Source organism: Brachyistius frenatus, unplaced genomic scaffold, assembly GCF_029030835.1.
Source record: "Brachyistius frenatus isolate BFR_SWC_R1_liver_20210118 unplaced genomic scaffold, ASM2903083v1 Contig_83, whole genome shotgun sequence".
NCBI classification, from domain to species: Eukaryota; Metazoa; Chordata; class Actinopteri; family Embiotocidae; genus Brachyistius; species Brachyistius frenatus.
The window spans coordinates 1,789,952-1,812,338 of NW_027210682.1; the positions used below are offsets into that span (position 1 = coordinate 1,789,952).

Here is a 22,387-nt window from a genome sequence, read left to right on the forward strand (position 1 = left end):
ACAACAAAGGTTTCACTCGTACAGTCACAAAGCTCATTAAAGCCTCCCTGTCTGTAAACTGTGTAACCATTCTGCGTAGAACAAATAAACCTCAGAAGGTGATGAGCTCTGGGGATCAGACGGTCAGTGCTGCTGAGTGTTAGATGTGTGTTTAAGGGCTCTGGTTGGCAGGGCTAACCGGGCTCTTAGCATTACGTTTATTTTCACTGGGAGAGTATCACTGAAGGAATGACCATGGCCCACTAATAATACAGCCTCTGTGAGTGTATTTGTCACACACGCAGTTTCCCGGGCACACACCTTAGCTCGTAGAGCGAAAGGTGGGAGCTGCACTCCTGGCCATTGTGCCCTTGGCTCTAACTCCGGTGATACCTGCAGGGTTTGGAAGTGGCTTTTCTAAGCCAATAATAATAGCTCTGTGATAAAGCTGTCGTAGCAAAAATTTATATATTGCTATAATAGTAAAATTTGGTTTTGGTGGAACCTAAATTGAAACTTGGAGTGCAGTCAATTCAGATTTTCAGATTGAGGGCTTCCCCCTTTGGCCATGTTCACACTTGGCATAAGTGTGTTTCTGATGTTGGCTCACAAAACAGTTTGTTACCACAGCAAGTTACGAGTCACTCTCCTTTCGTCTGCAATATTGTGTCTCATTTCTGTTTCAGACTTTTTAAGTTTAGAAGTTTGGAAAAGTAATGGTGTGTCCTATCAGTAAAATCGAATGTGAGTGGAAAAATAAGGCACATTTATCACCACGTGAACTGCAGTTTATCTCAGCGGGAACTGGGTCTGGATATGTAAAGAAGAGTTCACAGTTTACTCATCGTCAGTGTGTGCAGCAGATGAAATATAAAAGAGAAAGTCACATCGAGGGTTCAGCTGAGGCTCAAGGGGTCCACATGTGTGGCTTGGCAGATCTGTTGTGTGGATTTCAACAAACAATTTCAACGGCCTGTCTAACCTTAACCCCCGGCTGTATGCTTGTGTGTGCATTATCTCCCCTCGACTTTTGGATGGCTTCAGAGCTCTGTAATAGACATCAAATTAGATCAAATCAGTCCTAAATAGATGTTCTGCAAAATCTGATTTGCCTTTCAGACGCATCTCATCCAAGTCCGAGCAGTGTTTCCTCATAATTTTATATATATACAGTACATATCATCTTACACTTTAGCACAAACAGTTGCTCTGGTCATCTTTCATAACTGCCTGAATGCACACACTTATTATGAAATAGGAAAAGATAACCTTCTGGCTGTGATCTTTGCTCCTATCTCACTCCTTTTACTTTATGTTATTGCACCAGCAGGAGCAAAGAGAGTGTTTGTAAACAAATTACTGAACATTGTGTGTGTTAGTGTGTGTGCACGAGAGAAAGGAACAACGAGAAACAACTTATTTCAGGACAGCCTCTGGCCTGATGAACTCTCGGCGGGGGTATTTCTCTAATGAAGAGTTCTGACTCAGTCACTGATGAGAGCCTAGTGCAACACAGGGTAAAAAGGTCAAATACATTCACACATTTCTTTGACCTCTCCCACTGGGGCAATTAGCCCACTGAGATCAAAGAGCGGATACAATGAACCGTGTCCATCAGGGGGCATTCATTAGCTGCGATGACGTTATTGTTGGCCAACAGAGCGACGACGGATCACACGAGGCATCCCAGTGAGCCTCTTTCTCTTAAACAGAGTCTGAATGCACGCACACCACAGGCCTTGTAGTTAAATGATACTGTCACAGGAGATGCAGAAAAAAAAAGAGGGGTCTCGTTGGATTTTAAATTGGTTGTTGCAAGACAGAAAGAGAGAAAGTGTGTTCGAGGTGTGTGTGTGTGTGTGTGTGTGTGTGTGTGTGTGTGTGTGTGTGTGTGTGTGTGTGTGTGTGTGTGTGTGTGTGTGTGTGTGTGTGTGTGTGTGTGTGTGTGTGTGTGTGTGTGTGTGTGTGTGTGTGTGTGTGTGTGTGTGTGTGTGTGTGTGTGTGTGTGTGTGTGTTGTGTGTGTGTGTGTGTGTGTGTGTGTGTGTGTGTGTGTGTGTGTGTGTGTGTGTGGTGTGTGTGTGTGTGTGTGTGTGTGTGTGTGTGTGTGTGTGTGTGTGTGTGTGTGTGTGTGTGTGTGTGTGTGTGTGTGTGTGTGTGTGTGTGTGTGTGTGTGTGGGAGGCAGTAGTTTTTCATGCCAAAGCCGGCTTAATGCTTCATACAATAGCTCAAGTGTGGGTGAGGGGATCTTGGCGCTTGAATGTTCTTTACTCTAGAGGGATAAGAGGTGGTGTCGGGAGGGGAGGAGCGAGAGCTAGATTTTCTATCCAGAGCCTCCTTTGTAATTGAGTGCAGCCATCTACACGGGCCGAGCTCCACAGAAAACGTCTTCAGGATATGCATGTACGTGTACGCATATACACACCTCTCTTTGTCTTCACTGAAGTGCACTACGGACAAGTGAAAAAGAGCAGGTGAAGTGTGCGCTCTCCTCATCTCTTTCTAAGCTTTATCTTGTTATTGAAACATGGAAGAGTTTTCTACAATCTAGAGCTCATGCCATAACATTTCATTCTCAGGTCTTGCATGGTTTATATCCATCTATACTTTTAATCCTTGGAGAAATACCCAGAACCCAAAACAGTGAAATCATGAGCACAGAGGTTGAGGAGGGGGAGTTATTGGAGCAGTCTCAATTTACCCTAAACCATATGCTCTGTGTACTTTTCATACTCCTCCTTTGCTTCTTCTCTCTCTCTCTCTCTCTCTCTCTCTCTCTCTCTCTCTCTCTCTCTCCCCTCTTTGGGTAATTGCTCAGTCCATTATGCATTCGCGTCTTAAGTTCCAAAACGTTTATTTTTCTTTGTGACAATAAGCTCTCCATTTTCCTTTTCTGGGGCCACAGTGGATCGAGACAGATTATGACATCTGATGTTACAGTAAGTGAAGCTGTTTAAGAAGAATACCTTCCTCCTGCCTGCAGCCCTGTGCTGCAGGTGCTATTTCATGGCTTCTTTTAGTCCAGCATTTGGTGTTGACTGTGGCTGCTGGCCACTGAATGGAAAGACGTGCTTCCTGGTGGCTAATGAGGTGCTGAACCCAGCCTCCTGTTCATATCAGGAGCACCTGGGCCAACCAGAGCCAGACCGGGCCAGACAATGGAGTCAGTCTAACATTTCCACAAAGGTCTGCCCATTCAAAACATCCAGAACCCTGGGACACAAACTCCCACACTTCATAAAATGAAGGCAAGACCGAATACAAGTCAAGACTGCCCATTCTCTCTGCACAAGGAAACTATTGTTTATCTTTACACGCCCTCTCTCCCAGGCCATGAGATTTTATACTCTATAAAAGAACAAGGCAAAAGAAAAGCAACTTGGCAAAGACGCGGCATGCACTCTGTTTGTTTCCTTGAAATGTAACAGAGAAAAGCTGCAACTGTCATTAGTGATTTCCATTTCTATCTGTTGTGCACCCTGATAATGTTTTGCCAGTTCTCTGGCCAATAATAAGAAGCTCACCTGGAGGACAGAAACAGCACAGAGGGGACTTTTGGTTTCTTGCACAGTAATAGAACTTGATAGGGTCTCTAATGTCCACATCATTCGAGTGATGACATCACATTAAACACAAAATGACATATGACACCTGCAGCCTGTTCATGTCCTCAAATCAATTGGGAATCAGAGACTTATTGTTTGAAATAGAAACTCCCAAATCTAAAGATTATGTTTTCAGACATGTTTTGTCTCTTCATCTTCTGTTCCAGATGCAGGGAACCAGCTCGTAGCTCAAGAAGCAGTCAGGAAACCATCCACACTACGCCGACCGCCAGCACGCACAGGAGAGCCTATCTCTAGTAAGAACTGTGGACACGTTACTACTTTGACTGTGCAACACAATGCCAAAAGTATGCTTCATATTTATTTGTCTAATCTCTGGAGATAAAGAAAGCCAATCTTTTTTTTTTAGTTTGTCTCAACTGCAGTCGAATCACAGCTTTAAGCGACAGACTCAACTCACTGGAGGCGAAGGTAAAGACTGAACTCATTCAGCCCCCGTATCTAAATCATTGAGAAATATGATAGCTCTACATTAAACAAGCACAATGCTTAATTACCTTGCTTTATATCTTTCTGTGCCAGGTCCAATTACTCACAGCCCCGGCCTCCATATCACATCGCCACCTTCAGGGTAAAGGAGGAACAGCGGCAGAGGCCTCGATACTGAAGGGGGCCGTGCCTGCTCAGGGAGCTCCTGGTGAGCAGGGACCTGCAGGTATGTATATCACACTGTTGTGTATTAATAGATTTTAAATTGAAAAAAACGGCATATTTCCATTAAGTGCAGTCCAGGGTTTTGTGTTTTGATAATTGAGTCAGAAATCACTCCTTGTAGCTTTTTCTGCCCACTACCTGCTCACCTCTGCTCATATCTTATTTCCTGCACTGCACACACACGCACGCACGCACACACTCATTTCCTTTAACAAAAGTACGAGCCCAGTTGTCTGTGCTGCTCACTTTGAGCGCTCTGTGGCTGTGTGGAAGTATTAAAGACCTCTCCTTTCCTGGAGTCGAGCTCAGCACTGGCTGCAGCTAAAAACACACAGTTCACTGTGCTGCACTTTCAGAAGAATAAAGACAAAGTTTGTTCCATTAAAAAATGTTTCGCCCCAAGAGCCAAACTGTGAAGAACTTTTGTGTGTTTAGAGGAGCTTTCAAAATACTCTGATGGCTTAAGTTTTCATTCGTATAAAATGAAACAAGTAGGCGCAGTGCACTCTACTGCTGTGTCTGAAATCACACCCTGATGCACTTAATGACTTTAAAACACAATGCATTGTGGGATTGTTAGTTTTTTAATTTTTAATTTTTAAAGATGTTACAAAGTGAATACAGTTCACATTAAGAATTCAAACACTGAAAAATACACACAATGGTTTTAGGCTCCATAGACATCGTGATGTGCATCATGACTGATCACATGAGAGAAGTTCTGTGCCAGTTCCATTTGGAAATAAGAAATATAAGATAAAAAGGGCAAATTGCTTCAAGCAACTAATAGGGGGGCTTCAGTCTGATCAATCCTTTACTGATACTGATCCAAGCGAACCTGACTTTACAGAGCTCCTTGGAGCCTCAAAATACTTTATATTACTGCTTTTTATTTACAAAACAATATCATTCCTCAAAACCTGCAAAAGGCAATTTGAAATATAAAATTGGTGGATTTCCCCTTTTACAAAGCCTATAGCCAGAACTCTGTTGAACATATCACAAACTGCAGCATTGGCCTGATATCATTCAAAATCAATCTTTTCAGACATCCACAAAATAAACTGCTCCTTTAAAAACTTTAAAGAAATGCAACTTTTCTTTTGATTAATATACATATTTTATATTTTGGAACGGAAATTTAAATTAGCCCTAACAATGACATAAACACTCAATGATTTTATACAACCTATTCTCTTAGTGCCTTGAGCTCAGATTTTTTTTTTCCACAGAGTTAAACCTCTCAATTAAGCCATCTCTCTGTTTTCATTTCAGGTCCTCAGGGTGAAAAGGGGAGAGATGGGCTTGCTGGCAGAGAGGGTAAATTGTAACCATAGTTGCCTTTCAGCTGACGTAGAAACATTTAAGATGTAAACCAGTTAAGGCTACATGATTACTCATGACTGTTTCCTCCTCTTAGGGAAGCCAGGGTCTCGAGGGCTGCCAGGTCCCAGTGGGCCTCGGGGGGAGGCCGGGTCGAGGGGCCCATCTGGAACCCCTGGAACGAAGGGATCCCAAGGACCAGCAGGTAGGAATGGGCGGGAGGTGGAGATACACACAGCTTATTGTTAGCAGATAGTTGTGAGATGAGGGAAACAAATTAACCTTGTCCTACTAGATGTTGGCACAGTCAATAAGCATGTTCGAAAGTTGAGTGAGATGGAGGGTATTTCAGGGCAGCTGTTTACTTCCCTGTCCACATAACATATCGACTGTTAAACAAGTAATTTGAATGGCTCACTATTGACCAAAGATCTATGGAAACAACAGTTGAGACATCACTGACCTGTGATGTTCTTCTCCAGAGCGTTTGTGTTTCTCTGAAACATCTCGGTCAGCCCACAGACCCTCCAGCGGTCGGTGTTGGAGCATTCCAGCGGCCCTTGAGGCCTGCTGGTAACTTACTGGAATTTGGGTATTTTGTTGCCTTGGCTTTTAAAATCATATGTTTCTAAAAGTACTGTTTTGGTGGGCAGCTGAAGTATTTGTTTTCCGATTACATATACTACTACATAACTCCCCAAACATGTGCTGCTGTTCATGGTCACGAGCCAAAACAGACATCGAATCATAAATCTGTTCATGTACTCAGAGCTCGCTGCTTATGTACAAATAATAGATTGACCTATTGGAAGAAAGTAAATCCACAGTCAGCTGTGACCTGAATGATAAATAAAGTAAATGGCGGTATAAGTGTGTTACAACATCTGCTCTGGCTATAAGCAGTTAGTCCCCTGCTCTGGATCATGAAGGGAGTGTCTTTTCCTTTCAGCCTAACATATGACCCCTGCTCTGTGCCTGCTGCTGGGTAAAGATGAGATTTAGAGCTAAACTTAAACTACAAACTCACTTTCTGGGAAGCGCCATGTGACTTCAATCTGAAATGAACATGAGCTATACATACACAAATCCCAGGTCCTTATGATTTCCATATGCCTGTGGTGTTATTGTTTTTTCTATCTCCATTACTTCACAAGTATTCAAAAGCAGAGCTGTGTTTTCCTTATTGTGCTGATTTTTTTTCCATTTAAAGAGAAAGATAAACACAGGATTGGAATGTGTCCAGTGTCATGCACAATGTAGACAAATATGTTTTTCAGCCAAAGGGTTATGGGAAAGATGGGAGAAAAATGAACATCTGTCGCTTTGAGATGTGATATTGTATGTTATGATGAATCCTGATAAGTTACAGGATAGTTGTATTGCAAACGTTGGCTCATATTTTGTCACAGCGTCCCTGAGAAACCATTATTTTACAGGAAAAGGCTAAAATTGTTTTCCCTAATATGTCACAGACTCTGAAGGGTCACTTGGACTCGCCATTTGAACCACCATGCTGCAGATTGTAGCTTACAATCTCCTTGAAGCAGCCAAAATACTGCTGGTTATGCTGCAGTGTTTACCAAGGCTAAGTGAAAACGGCCCATGGACGTGTCAAATCAGAGCTGTAATAACATTACCTCGCAAAGCAATAATTAGTGGACTGTCATCGTCAGTTGCATCAGTACGTAAACAGAAAAGTGGCGTGTCTGGGTCTGTTAGAGGGCGAGGGGTGGTGTTCAGCGGGCAGAATTACCTCAGGACATTTCAAACAATGAGGTCAGAGTTTGTAGTTGTGCTTTTTCCACCTTCAAAATAATGTCTGTGGGAGGAAAAGGGACACTTTCACTGACCGGCCCATATGGACTGGCTATACAGGTTGTTACTTATACGCAGGGAGCATTTCATTTACTGAACCTGTGCCAGTAACACTTTGCAGAGTTTAATGGTGTTTATTTGAGTTTTCCGTGTCCCTGAGTAAATTCCCAGCACTGTGCCATTAAAGAACCTCCTGTTAATTACAGAGAAACAAAGTCAGCCGCTACATGCACTTCACGTATTTTGTCCAGTTCCTGATTTCACCCCACATGTGCACACACACAAATATAAAGACAGATACTCTCACTACCGCTGCCAGATACTATTATGTTGCATCACTCAACACTTTATCTAATCTTTTTCCTCTCTGGTTTCTGTCATAGTTTATCCCCCCATCATCACATCACCCACAGTCATTTATTAGTCTGCCGTGAGCTGTGCTTCTCCAGAAGAAGATCATATTTTGCTATGACACACCATTACAGTGCAGTATGTCTGTCACCACAGATTTTTCTGTCGTCCCTTTTTCTCAGGCCCCCGTGGTCCACCAGGACTACCAGGAGACAGAGGTCTACCAGGCCCACCAGGGCCTCCAGGCCCCCCAGCGCCAGCCAGTGCCCACATCCCAGAACCAGACCACAGTAAGACCCTGGACAACAAACAGATATCACACCATCACCATAACACAACAAATGGTTAAGATACTCTATAAATATGAGTGTTAAAAGAGTACTCCACAAACTAGCATTGCACTCTTTTACACTGTCAGATGCTCAACAGACTGTTTTAAAACAAAGTTAAAAATCAGTGCAGTAGAAGCGGAGGTGTCATTGTTTTTCATTCTGCATGTTGTTCCACACTGACGCTGATATTACTCACAATACAACCTGCCCACCAACAGGTTCATCAAAGATTTTGGTGTGTCATGACAGTCGTTGCTAATGTAGTCTTGAGCTGCTAGACACAAACTGAAATGACAAACAGGCTACAGACGTCTTTCTAACTCCTTACCCTGTTTATTTTCCTTTTCAAACTCCTCATCTCCAAACCCAAACAACGTTGCCTCAAGTGATGTAACTTGAGGCAGACGTCATGCTTCTCCCACTGGTAACACAAAAGGCTTAATCAAATTACTTCCCTTTTACTTGCTGCATATTTTATTCTAATGTTACTTATTTCCATCTGTGAGTTTATCAAACTTGGACAAAAGCTTATGAATTTTCACACCTTATATTCATGGACCTGGAACTCTCCCAAAGGTCAAAAATCCAAATGGTGGGTGCATCAGTCAGACAACCTCTTCACCTCCTCTTCCCCACATGAAGTGGTCTCTTTCTGGGCCAAACTGGACAATTTGACTTTGTATCCAAACAAAATGCATTTGTGCATGTACACAAACTCAATCAGAGCCTTTGTTCTCAGGCAGGGTGACATAGAGTTTACAGACTTGCAGCCTGACACTTCCTACTAATATTCATGTGTCTTTAGCAGCCTTACAAAAGAAACAAAGGGAATAAGAAACAGGCAGGATGACATTAATCCTCTAACTGCTACTTGCTCCTAATTGACTACCAGCCAAGTAGAGCAGAATCAAAGAGTGTTAAATGGAGAGAGAGACAGTAAGATTGACACAGACTGCACATGCTGGGATGAGAACCTGTCCACCACTGATGTCACTCAACAACTTCCAGATGTAGGCCGCTCAGACAGCTGAGGGGGGCTCCGAGAGACAGATGGGGGCCCGCACTGGCTCTTTCGAGGTCAAAGCCTGGGCGGGTTTTAAACGTGGATTCAGTGGTAAAACAAAGTATGCAGCACACAGATTTGTAGGCTCCTGGTTCCAGCGTGGAGAAAACTGTTGGGACGTTGACGTTGGCATGATGATTTCTGACAATGTGGACCATTTCTTTCACATCAAAGTCACAGTAGGGAACATAAAGGGAAAGCTTCTGTGTGAGCTTCCTTTGGAAAACACTGGCATATTTGGCTTTTACCAAAACGTCAGGATGGTGGAATTCCCTTCTGCAGAACAGGGGAGGGTTTCTAAACCAGCAGCCTGAACGTTACTTAGTGAAGAGGAGGACTGTTTAAAAGTATGATTTCATTGTTTTTGTCAGTTCTCCTGCACATTTTCATGTTACATTAAGGCACAGATCCCCGTGTGCTCCGAGTAGGAAATGAAGAGAGTGCCCTAGAGATCGTCAGACACACAGAGAGCAGCCCTAGTTTGGATGTCACCTCTCGTCCTGATCTGTTAGCGGTCTGCAATGATCTGGCAGCTGGAGGATGTTTCTGGCTGTCAGCCCTCCTCCTCGCCTTCCTCTTCCTCCTCCTCTTTCTCACAGCATCTCTTGAAGTCTCATGCTGTGATTGGATCTGTGCTTCCTGTCAGTATAAAATGACCCAATGATCGTACACTTCCTCTATCGCACACTCGTTCAACACCCTCTTCCTTTTGTCTTTTCTCTGTGGATGCATGTATGTCCAGTCAGTGTCCTTTCACAGCGGATATGTAAAGCTGTATAACTTTTAATGAATGCCAAACTCTGAGCTACTGCTGACAGTGCTTTTGAATACATTTTAGTATAGTTTACTGTCCTGCTGAAGTCATTAGGGGAAGTTTGACTGTTTGTTAGAAAACATTGCCCTCTAGAGGTAATGACAATTTGTCAAAGAGGAACGTCACGTTTTTGAGGCAGCATCAGCAAAGTGGGGTTGCTTTGTACACAGTATTCCCTGGAGTGCCTTACCAGGTGCATCTGACACACTCATACATCAACAAAAAGGAAAATTTTCACACTGAAAGGTTTACCTAAATATCTGTCTTACAGCTAATAGAACAATGCCTTTTGCATAAAGGAGAACTTTCTCTCAAGATATATTAAACTATGGCTCCTTCCTCAAACATGGCCCACCTAAAATAACAACCAGGGATCTAATCCTAAACATCATTATCTAATGCGACCAAGATACCATTTGATTGGAGGAGCATGTTGGAAGAACAGAAGAGCAGAACTGTACCTGAGCGAACTTTTTGGAACCAACTTCATCACCACCATGATGCCATTTTCAGCCAGGCTTCTTGTTGCTTTGCATAAATTACACTCGTAATGTCTGTCATGCTGTTTTGGGATGTGATTTTTTTTTTTTTTATCATTAAAAAAATAATACCAATGTTATTGTGACTGACACGATATGGCACATTCCGACCCACAGTATAAGCCTGAAGTTACACAATGAATAGCATCAAATTTTTATGTTATGGCTCTGCATTTTGGATTTGTTGTCAGTCATCACAATTATTGAAGCCCATAACTGGAAGAGGGTTTAAATCCAGATGATTTCCCTAAAGGCCAAATGAAATCAAACAGGTAACTGATAAAAAATTATAGATACATAATTAAATAATACATACCTCATACAGTAATTAAAAGCCTGTTTGGACAGTGAGTCTACAGAATTAGACTTTCTGTCAGTGAAGCAGCACCATTCTACGTAAATGTCTGGCAGGTTCTTATTGCAGATTTAGCCGTTTGTTTCCATTCCGCAAATTCTGCAAATAGCCAGGAGAGAATTCTCTGCATCCCATTAAACACACATTTTGTTTCAACTCCAGATCGTGGAAAAGACCCCTTCTTCACCAACACTTTCCATGACTCACGAGGGGTGCCTGTTCCAGGGCCTCAGGGTCCTCCCGGGCCTGTCGGTGAGTGTTTACCCATCTCTTTATTGGGTTTATCTCCAGCTGCACACAGGATGTTTGTGTGCTGGTGGGAAACCTCTGCCCATACACTCAAAGATTGTTTGTAGATTGAGTTTTTGTGATTGTTAGTCAAGTGACCAAACACAAACATCCCTCAAAGTCGAGTCCACACACTACAAGCTATCTTAAGTCATAAACACTGACAGGTGCTGTGCATGTCAGGTTGAACTCAGTGCTCTTTACCTGGCAAAACTAACATTACTTTTTCTATTAGGTCCTCCAGGTCCGAACGGTCCAGTAGGACCCCCTGGCCCACCAGGACAGAATGTAAGCTCGCTCACAGCACAGTGGTGCAACACAGTTACTGGCTGAGTTTAGCACTGTCAGATTTGTTGCTGGACACATGTATCTTTGTCATTGTGAATTTCCTCTCTGACTCAATACAGGGAAAACCTGGAGCTCCTGCAACACAGGGCCCCACGGGGCCGAAAGGAGAACGTGGGGAGAGAGTAAGTAAACTTGGTTTAGTTCAGTTAATTCATATATTTTACAGGGATAATTCATATTATTTACATTACTAAAAACATTCCAGAGTTAGCCCGAGGGAATTTTTCATCTGTAGACCCAAGCACATACAAAAGACATAATATTTTTGGTTCAATAAAAGAGCACAATATCAAACAATACAACACATTAACACAATACACTCTGAATAAATATAAAATAACTTTGTATTATTTGCACTTACTAAGATTGACTAAGAGCACCACATACAATACTTTCAACAGAGTACTTGACAAGACAGCAACACCTGACCTTTTTCCTAAATTGGTGGTTCTACCTCTTATTAACTTTCCTGTGTAAAAAACTACTTTGTCTCCTGGGAACTACGAGGGGCGACGGGGTGGGTGGGTGGGTGGGGGTCATATTTTTATAATCTTAAAAACTAAACATAATTGACTCTATTTGATCATGTTTTCACAGCCTTAGAGTTTATACTTCTATTAGATATTACAGTGGTGAGGCTTCTCATCTGTGATTTTTAGAGTTTGTTTGCAGTTTTGTATTGTTAGCTCTTTCCCAAGTTGCTTTTATAAACATTTTAGCTGCATGAAAACATCGCAGCGGCATGAAAACATTGAGGGAGCTATAGCGTTCGGTAGGTTTTCTTCATGTAACAACTTTCTGAGATGTGCTTTTGGTTTTTCAGGGTCCTTTAGGTTACCCAGGAGAGAGGGGCTTCAGAGGCGAGCCGGTAAGCCACCTCTACCCGGCTGTATTGAGGATTATTGCCTGAGAAAACGAGTGTGTGGGCAGAAGCATCAACACATGTCATAGCTGGTTACGTTACTGTAAACTACATTTTCCAGCAGCACTATAAACCACACTGACAAGTGACAACGCAATCACAGAGAGAACGAGCTCTTTCTGTTGACGTAAACTGCTGCACTGCTTTCAATAATGTGTTGAACTCACCTTTGCTGTTGTCAATGTTTCTTCACAGGGGGTACCAGGTTCCAAAGGAGAGCCAGGAGAGAAGGGCTTGCCGGTAAGAAAGTAGTTGGTGGTAGTTTACATGGTAACACGTGGCCTGAACAAGACGATTTTGCATTTAGACAGAAGATTTTAAAAAGCTTTAAGATTCATTTGCCGGGCATTGAAGGTTTTCTGTCTGTCTAATCCTTACTTTTCTTTTACCTCTTCCTCATTTTACAAGAGCAATCTAAATGTAAGATATTTTTATTCATGTCATCACGTGTTTAATTACCTAAATTAACCATGACCAACATCTCAAGTTATGGTTATGATCCCTTAACATTCACCATGGTTATGGCTGTGATTGGCCACAAAGTTGTGTTCAGTTGCATCTCTCTTTCTCTCAAGCCCATACTTTCCTTCCTATTGATAGTCATAAAGTGTGTGTTTTACATTGTTGTTGATTGTTTGAGTACATATGATCGTAGCTGTTGACTTGTCTGATTTTGTGTGTTGATGTGTTTTTGTCGGTCCTCGGGGTGTGCTCTGGACTGCTATCCCCTGTTACGACACTGTCCTCTTGATCCTAAAGCTGTCTGACTCCCTCTGCAAGCTACTGTCTCCATGGCTACCTTTCACAGTCACCTTTACAGCATCTGACTTTGGCATATACATATAAATATACAGAACACCGTGAGAACAGCCAGTCTGAGTGAAAAGATGTAAAATCATTTTAGAGGCAAAATTCTTTAAATTTAGGAGCGGCTGTGATTACATCTAATCAATTGGCAAAATGTATCACTGAACCACAAAGAAAATGTGCGAAATGTATATGCCAAATCACTCCATATGTGTCAGTGGTGGGTCCTCTTGGGTTTAGAGGTGTTGTGCTCTGATGTGAGTGGAGTGGATACAGCTATCCTCTTTTCTCCCACAATGCAACCTTGCATGACTTTGGCTTTACACCGCATAAACGTTCTTGTTTGGATATGTAGATTAACACAAAATGCATCTAATCAGTAAAGTAACATGGTGCCAGTAAAACAGAAAATAAGGCAAAGTAGATATAAATTTCCAAAGTTTTATTTCGGGGTGTAATTCTCTGGTAACAACACTGGTACGCTGGTGGCTCTGTGAGGCTGTACTATGACAGAATGCCAACATGCTCGCAATGACAATGTGAACTGCCTGATTTTTTTTTAGGTATAATGCTTCACCAACTTAGTTTAGTGTGTTAGCATGCTGAACAGTAGAACTTTAGTAGCACTTAAAATGTCACTTACTGACAGCACATTGTAGTTTGGCTTTCTTGAAGAAATTGTATTTACTTAATTCCTGTTGTTCTGGGTTTTGTACCCTCATGGTTGAAATGCACTTATTGTAAGTCGCTTTGGATAAAAGCATCAGCTGAATGAAATGTAATGTAATGTAATGTTTGCTAATCAGCACTAAACACAAAGTACAGCTGAATCTCATGGGAAAATTATTAGTTCAACTGAAAACTGTGACCTGATCGTGGTGTAAGATGAAGAGTCAGAGGATCATAATGTCACAGTGTCACTAAAAGCCACACATTGTTGGTGCAGAAAATGTGTCAGTAGTTGGATTTATCCTCTGGGCACCATGAACGTCTGGACAGAATTTCATAGCATTCTATTCCAAAGTTGAGCTCTTTCATTATGAATCAAAGTGGTGGAACAATCAACAAACTGACATTGCCATTACTAGAGAGGCACTGCCAGTGCAACTTTGCCTTTTTTCTACAAACATAAAGTGCATCTTTTTAAGCTGAGCATTTTATAGTCGATAGCACTCACCAGGGCACCAAGAAGCTTCAGTGACTCTCTGCATGCCTTCTTTTGTGATCATGATACTTTCAACTGTCTCCGTCTGCTCTACCTTTCTTGTTCAGTTACATGTTTTACTTTTGAAGGTGTGACTCCTGGAGTCACTACCTTATCCTCTAACAAAAGACAAATTGGATGTCAGTGTAAATCTACTCTGGCTGCATTCTGCCACATGACGATGGGTAACATTTGGGACCACAGTGTTAAGAATGAACACTGTGGAGCTTAAAAACGATACTTGCCTGACTAAAGAAAAGACTGCAGATGGCATGATCAGATTTATATCCTTGGAGAGTGAAATTCAGCCGTGTTATGTCACCAGCATGAGGCTGGTCTGTGATGTGCATGCTGATGTTGCCCAGCCCAGCATGACAGAGACTGATTTCATATAGCAGCATGTTCAGAGAATGAGGGAGGAATACAGGGAATGGATAATGTCTGACAGTGCTGGGCAAATATGTGGACTGTTTTAACCTTCTAACAGCTGAAGTGTATTGAGAAAAATGACTTGCATCTTGGCGAGCAGTTCTTTGGCTTGTGCTCCTTACCTTGACGGCTGTATCTATCTTCACAGGGGGACGGAATACATCAGATCAGAGAGGCGCTGAAGATCTTAGCCGAGAGGGTTTTAATCCTTGAAACTATGATCGGTATTCATGGTGAGTAGGAGGCCTGAGGCAGGGTCAGCTTTAGGCAGGGGTCAAAGGTGGGCGGCCCAAACTCCCACTGTACCTCACTGCTGAGACAGGGGGTGGGAACAGTCGCGAGCAGCCCCAGGACTTGGGCTGGAGTTTCCACACCCTCACACAGTCCCCCTGTCACTGCTCTCTGATAGGACATTAGCTTGCAGATGTTCTACGACTTGCAGGCAGACCTTGAGCTTCTGGCTCGCAGGGTGACACTGCTGGAGGCTATCATCTGGCCAGGTAACGCTGAGACATCCTCACCCACAGTTCTGCCGGCCCTCAATTACCTTCTTGACAGGATCTAAAAAGTATTAATCAAGTGTTTGAAGCAAAACATTTCTGATAAACACCTGTTACCAAACTACTTAATGTTGTTCCAGTCACCCAAAGTTAGACGTCTTTTAGAAAAATATTCTTTTATATAAACTGTTTCGTTTTTGAGGATCCTCTGTTGACAGCACAGATTTTTTTTAAAAACAACAACAAAAAAAATCTATTTACCCTGTCAAAGTTCTTCCTATGAGAAATGTCCTACATACGCATTCTGTTTTTTTTGTTTTTGTTTTTTTGTTTTTTTTAACAGTTTTGCTTTATTCAGCCAAGATATTTCTGTATTTGTACATTTTTCTGTGCTATTCTCATGGGTTTAAAGTTGGTGGGGCTCAGTTGGAAAAAGATGACATCACATTGTTCCAAGCACCAAATTAAGTTTAAGCAACATTTGAATTAAAATCAGATGACAGTTTACTTGTTTGGTTGCAGATGTTGCCATCAACAGTCCTGATGAAGCATTTTATCCAACATTTCTCTGTCGTCTCAGAAAAAAATATTAATCAAAGTATGTTTGTATAGTATAGTAACACTGCAATAAAATGATTAGTCAAATGACAGAATATGAATCAACATCCAGGTTTTGGCTTCTCAAATGTGATAATTTTCTACTTTTTTTTTTTTTTTTTAAACCTTTAGGCTTTAGACTGTTGGCTTGAATAAACAGACAATCTGAAGATATACTGAGTGCTGGGAAACTGTGATGGACTGTTTTTTCAACATTTTATCAGTGAGACCATCAACCTATAAAAAAGCAATGGACAAATTTATTCATAACAAAAACAACTGTTGCAGCCCTACTAGTCAGATGCACCCCCTTTATAATCATTATAATATGACAACAGCACAATTAAAATAAGAGCACACTTCTGATACCTGCCGAGTAGACTCATTTGAGGACAGCAGAGTGCTCATGTCCTCACATACTGATGGACAAGGAGGCCCCGTTCCAACTGCTGTCTTTCTTCAACAGAGCCTGATCTAGGGTCTGGGGATGGACCGTTTGGCACAGCCTCCCCTAGTTTCTACAGAGATAAGCGAGCAGGTGCACATCCACATCGACTTGCTTCTCCTCTGTCCTCCGACACCAAGGTTCGAGGGAAGTAACCCCACCCCTTCCCCCGCTCACCCTGAGGATCACAGGCTGGGTTGACCTCCCCTCCTATAGGTCTCATCGGCACTCAACAGATTTAGACCATATCTGATACCCTCTCTGGGCTTTACCATCAGATTTAGGATGGGGGACACCTCAGGGAAACTCCACTGATAATTCACAATGCCCTGCTCTATTGGGAACCTGAGAACTAGTTTGACCCCCACCCATCGCCATAACCACAGTTTATCTTTACACAATACTTCCACCAGCTCCTTCTGGTTTCATTTCATTGGCTACAGAACTAAAGCCTCACAATACAGATGTTCATGTTTGAAAAAAAAAGAAAAGTAAATCTGAATCTTCTGTGATGCTGCTCGAGCTACAAACACTTCTGGACTATAAGGGTCATTTAGAGTAATCAAGGAGAAGTCAGATGGGAGAGAAGAGACTGGATTTGACTTTGTATTGCTTTCACAATATAACTGCAACCTGAAGAGAGTCCATTATTTAAGTATATTGAGCATGAACAGTTTGCAGGACACAATTACACAAACAAACCTCTTCTTCTAGTATTAATTTTGTTATACTTCTATCATATTGTTTAACTCGATGTAATGTAGTGCACTAAAAAGATGAAGTCATGTCTACTCTAACTGAGATATGTGTTGCTAACAGTGATTTGTAGTTTTCTGGTGTGAGTGTTTTTTCCCCCTTAAATTGATTTAATTTACAATAACATTTTGACATTTAATCAGTGCAAAAGAAATACACAAACACTTGCATTTGGCTGCATATCAGCAGAAATAGTCATACATTATTTTGCATTTGGAATCAAAAAATGTTGAAATGAAAACAATTGACTGCAGACCTGGCTGTCCCTTTCAGGACCTTTAACACACACACACACACACACACACACACACACACACACACACACACACACACACACAGAAAAAATAAGAAAACTGTAAATGGAACTTGAACATATTTTTACCACTGCTGTGTTGGTAAACTGCTTAAACTATCCTGATGAAAAGTTTTTTTTTTCCGTCTTATATCAAACTTATTGTGAAACTATTTAAAATGATGCATTGTAGTTTATTTTGTATGCTGTTGTGTAACCATTTCATATTTTGAAATTTTTTTCTTGCAAATGTGTTACTGTGTTAAGATAATCCTGTCTAGATGATCGGTGTAATAAAATAATGTTCATTGGTTGTTGTTTTTTTATAACATGTCACCTGTTTTCATTTGTGATACAACAGTAATCATTAAACACTTTTATAACAAATAAATGACATCCACTCTCTCTGATCTACATTTATATGAGCAGCTACAGAAACTCAAATAGTCAAGTTTGCAACAACTCTTAAAAAGACTCGGTCTTTTGTCCCCTGTTTTTCACATTAATTCTGATCTTTAAAATAGTTTTAGAAGTAACCCACAGGGAAAATAATAAAGCTCAGCAAAACCTAAGCATAGTGTATGTCCAGTTTACTGCACACGTGCAATTACTCAGTCCAGGAGTGAAAGATCTTCTAGGTGCTCTGCGGTGGCAGAGAGCTCTTCCCCTTGGATACCATCACAGCTTGTTCTCCAACGCTGTCATCAATAAGCAGGGAGATGGCGCCATCTAGCTGCTTTGATGCTGCCAAAGCCACTACAGCTTTCTCTGTGGGGAAGCCCATCTTCTCCAGCTGCTGGAGTCTGAGAGGAAACACTGTACATCAATGCTTGAAAACACAAACTATTTTTGAGTAATACGAGGAGTATTAAGTAAAAACACATGTACCCATTCACAGAATATTCAACATAATATTGATTTCTTACTAACCGCAGAGAGGAAACCGATGATTTGGGCACTTCCACTTTCGCATCAGGGTCATCTGGAGCATCCTGTAACGAGGCCAGTATCCCTGCTCTCAGCATCTGCTCCTCCAGCACCTCTGCCTCAGACAGTGCTGCAGACTCCTCCCTTATCCATGCAGCCAATGGTTCGATCCATGGGTGGTGGTTTAAAGCAGAGGGGTTGTTCATTGAGGGTGCAGCTGGCCAATCCACAGGCATCACCTGAGAAAGTGATCTGGATCTGTGACAACCAATAAAGTTAAAATAATAACTTGTGCCAAGGCCATGCATTGAGGGCAGTGATTGAGAACATTCAAAGAGTATTTGATGTGAATGATATAAATCCCACCTCTGTGAGGTAGCGTAGGTGGGCAATCTGAACCTGGCAGCAGTGGGAACATACACCCAATCAGGAATTAAATCAAAGACCCAGGCCTCCTCCAGCTCCTGTAACATCCCAATCAAGGGCTGACGATCTGTAAAGTTCATTAAGTACTGTAAAAAGATGATGGGATAGGACACTTTCAGCCCTCAGGAAAAAAAAACAGGCCTGAAAACAAAACCACATAAAACGTACACCAGTGTTCTCAATTACTATGGCTTATTAGGCCTCTGCTCCGAATTGCCCCATTTGAAGGACTTCAACAAAAAAATGAGACAAGTTTCAATCTAAAATAGTCTGTATGGCCACAAAGACCACGTGAGAAGTCGAATCAGTCTAAATAAGAGGAAAGCCCTTGTAAAACTTAACAGCGCTTCTAAAAGCCACAATACACTGTATTTTGACAAGCGTCAGCTGACCGTATAACCAGAGAAGGATACAGTTGTGGCCGATGCATATTGCACAGAAGTGAAGCAGGGCAGGTGTCCCCGGCAGCAGCAGCAGACCAACCAGTAGAAGCAGCCAGGGGAGAAACCAGACTGGCAAGCACATCAGCAGCCTCCTTTGTGTCACCTGTCGACACTGTGCTGTAAACAGAGCAAGCTGGACGGCAGAGTAGCCACAGATCCGGCTCGCCTCACCCCCACCCACAAAGAGGACCAGGGTGTAGAGAAAAGGCAGCGCTGTCATTGTGAGGATGGAAAGGGCCAGCAAGGCGACCGTTCCCCAGCGACGCTCCTGGCAGGGTCCCAACGCCAGCAGGAGAACGACGCTGACCAGCAGAGAGGGTAGCTCATCATGGCTGAGAGCATACAGGAACACATCTGGGGAGGAAAAAAAAAAAAAAAAAAGCTTTGATTTCACCAACTCTGAAACTGAAAATGTACCTGTAAACCTATGAAATTACAAACAGACAGTTTACCTCTGAACCTTGGGAAGTCTCCACCTGGACCTAAACTGAGACTTGCCTGGATGCCCCCAGCATACATCAGCAGCATGAGTGTTATCAGTGAAGATGTTCCCAGGCACAATCCAGGGCGATCAAATCCAAACCAAAACCACGCTGACCATATACGACCCGGCATTATATTAGATCAGATGTTACTCCTGCACTCACTTGACCTTTTGTGCCATAACTCTGGTAAATAAACACCTATTGGTGCTTCCGACAAGAAAACTGTCTAGTGAAATGAAATGGTTACAGATATAAAACCGTAATCATTTCTTACAAGATAAGAGTGAGAGCTGAAGTCCATTATAATAACATTATAATTCACAACCGAGGCTGATATCTTTTTCTACGATTTATTTTTGTTGGACTCTCTGTAAGCGAACGACATGGAATTTAATTAAGTCGCACTACAAGAGTTCAGTTGATAGTTTAAGATAGTCACATACTTTAGGCGTCAAGTAATAAATGTCTTGAGTAAGATAACTCCGTTGAGAGCGAAGGGAACGCCAACTTCCGTACTACGTCACGTTGTCTTCTTTGTGTTATGAGCGTAACAATGGCGTGAAGGTTCATTACCGCCACCTGCTGGACACTGGAGCAGATTGTTGATTTATCGGTTTAATTCATCGTTAAAATAATTTATTAAGCACAATGCCCAACTTTTCTTGATCCCAGCCTCGTGAATGTATGGATTATGTGGTTTATGGCGATATAGATTTGAATATCTTTGGGCTTTGGATTGCTGTTCAAACAAAACAATCCGTTTCAAGATGTCACTCTATAGGTTTAAAGAGGCTTTTTTTTTTAATTTTTTTTAAGAAAAATGTTTTGCCATTTTCCACTGAGGGTAAACATGTATAATTGGGCATAGCACAGAAAATGAATCTAAAAGTATATGGTCTGCATAAAAATGTCCACTGTAGCTGATAGTCTGTGTCCTCAGATTGTTGACACTAACTGCAAGCATGAGCTGCATTTTTACTTGTCGAGATGTGGCTAGTATTATTCATTTTATACAGGATAGTTTTAGAGGTTTAGTCCAGAGAGTCTTAATGAGATGAGTCATGTGGTAGGAAAGCAGAAAAAAATAAGTTTTCCAAGACACATTTTCTTTCCACCACTTTTCTTTTTTGAGAAATACTGGATAATTTGACCTCTTTTCAGCTTTAAACAGCTTTTTAAATGAAACCGAGAAATCACTCTTTGATTAAACCAGTAATTATACACTGTCTAAAATATGGCAAGGGGCCACATGCTTCCCTGCTGTTGGGATGACAAAGCATGTTGGGACCCATTTGCTAAATCTGGTACAGTTCACTGTTTTTTAAGCTTAAATCTGATATGTAAAATCTGAAATCTGAAATGTAATTGCTCTTAGATAACTGTAATACAGTAACAACAGCAAAGTTTCACCTATAAACCTCAGTGAATTGAAGACCTCAAGTAATTGACATACCTAAAAATTGTCCCTGGTAAATATAGCATATACAGTACATCCGGAAAGTATTCACAGCGCTTCACTTTTTCCACATTTTGTTACGTTACAGCCTTATTCCAAAATGGATTAAATTCATTTTTTCCTCAAAATTCTACACACAATACCGCATAATGACAAAGTGAAAGAAATTTGTTTAAAATTTTTGCAAATCTATTAAAAATAAAGAACGAAAATATAACACATACATAAGTATTCACAGTCTTTGCTCAATACTTTGTTGAAGCACCTTTTGGCAGCAATTACACTGGAGCTCTGTCAGAGTGACCATCGGGTTCTTGGTCACCTCCCTGACTCAGGCCCTTCTCCCCCGATAGCTCAGTTTGGCCGGGCGGCCAACTCTAAGAAGAGTTCTGGTGGTTCCAAACTTCTTCCATTTACGGATGATGGAGGCCACTGTGCTCATTGGGACTTTCAATGCTGCAGAATTTTTTTTCTGTACCCTTCCCCAGATCTGTGCCTCGATACAATTCCTTGGACTTCATGGTTTGGTTTGTGTGCCTTTCCAAATCATGTCCAATCAACTGAATTTACCACAGGTGGACTCCAATCAAGTTGTAGAAATGTCTCAAGGCTGATCAGTGGAAACAGGATGCAAAAAAATGAATTGAATCCAGTTTGGAATAAGGCTATAACAACAAAATGTGGAAAAAGTGAAGCGCTGTGAATACTTTCCGGATGCACTGTACCTGGACCCATACTTTCTATCTCTGCTGATTTCAGACAGTGACTCTCACTTCATTATTTCATGTTTTACAGCAAAGATGTCTGATTTTATCCCACGTTATTTATTTTTTATTTTATTTTATACTGCGGGCTCATCTTTAGAAGTACGATAAAGCACAGTAAGTTAGTTGTCCACTATTGAAGTGAATCAACCACCTTTAATATCTGAAGTTTTTTTTCATGCTTTATTGAATGGTAGATTTTTTTTTAACAGCAAGACAGGTCAAACATTGTATTGATTAAAATACCTGGGGGAAAAAAGCCATACAATTAACCACAGCATGTATAAAATAATTTACCTGTGAAAAATAAGAAAATAATAATTAATCATTTGAATTATACAATATAAATTATACAATAAATAAAGTTGAAAAAGATACATATACATAACTCTGTTTTCAATTTGAGTCAATGGTCATAAGGTGAAAATAGTGCTCTGCTCTTGTTCCT

At 41.5% G+C, this 22,387-nt stretch overlaps 2 protein-coding genes across 3 annotated transcripts in view; one reads left to right on the forward strand and one right to left on the reverse strand.

The window, feature by feature from the left end:
- Positions 1-17,831, forward strand: part of emid1 (EMI domain containing 1) — a 53,969-nt gene extending 36,138 nt beyond the window's left edge. Inside the window, exons 4-17 of one of the 2 annotated variants that reach the window (XM_069709441.1) lie at positions 3,751-3,840; positions 3,954-4,015; positions 4,127-4,259; positions 5,534-5,578; positions 5,679-5,786; positions 7,930-8,037; positions 11,013-11,102; positions 11,374-11,426; positions 11,546-11,608; positions 12,310-12,354; positions 12,604-12,648; positions 12,817-12,828; positions 14,997-15,081; positions 16,412-17,831. In XM_069709441.1, the coding sequence (XP_069565542.1) occupies positions 3,751-3,840; positions 3,954-4,015; positions 4,127-4,259; positions 5,534-5,578; positions 5,679-5,786; positions 7,930-8,037; positions 11,013-11,102; positions 11,374-11,426; positions 11,546-11,608; positions 12,310-12,354; positions 12,604-12,648; positions 12,817-12,828; positions 14,997-15,081; positions 16,412-16,545 (1,073 nt within the window). In that variant the 3' untranslated portion in view covers positions 16,546-17,831. The remainder of the gene's footprint in view (positions 1-3,750; positions 3,841-3,953; positions 4,016-4,126; positions 4,260-5,533; positions 5,579-5,678; positions 5,787-7,929; positions 8,038-11,012; positions 11,103-11,373; positions 11,427-11,545; positions 11,609-12,309; positions 12,355-12,603; positions 12,649-12,816; positions 12,829-14,996; positions 15,082-16,411) is intronic. The other variant, XM_069709442.1, reaches the window with a different exon arrangement.
- A 96-nt stretch (positions 17,832-17,927) lies between these two features.
- On the reverse strand, positions 17,928-20,218 carry rhbdd3 (rhomboid domain containing 3). The gene is made up of 5 exons (XM_069709443.1): positions 19,687-20,218; positions 19,205-19,588; positions 18,732-18,858; positions 18,369-18,623; positions 17,928-18,241 (listed from the first exon to the last, which is right to left on the reverse strand). The coding sequence occupies exons 1-5, from the start codon at positions 19,847-19,849 to the stop codon at positions 18,073-18,075; spliced, it is 1,098 nt and encodes a 365-aa protein (XP_069565544.1). The 5' UTR covers positions 19,850-20,218; the 3' UTR covers positions 17,928-18,072.
- Between the last annotated feature and the right edge of the window lie 2,169 nt (positions 20,219-22,387).

Coding starts and splice junctions, on each gene's coding strand:
- rhbdd3 (XM_069709443.1), bottom strand. CDS start 19,849: ATGCCGGGTCGTATATGGTCAGCGTGGTTTTGGTTTGGATTTGATCGC. Junction 19,589..19,686: donor AGACTTCCCAAGGTTCAGAG/GTAAACTGTCTG, acceptor TTTCCTCCCCAG/ATGTGTTCCTGTATGCTCTC. Junction 18,859..19,204: donor AATATGCATCGGCCACAACT/GTATCCTTCTCT, acceptor TGAACTTTACAG/ATCGTCAGCCCTTGATTGGG.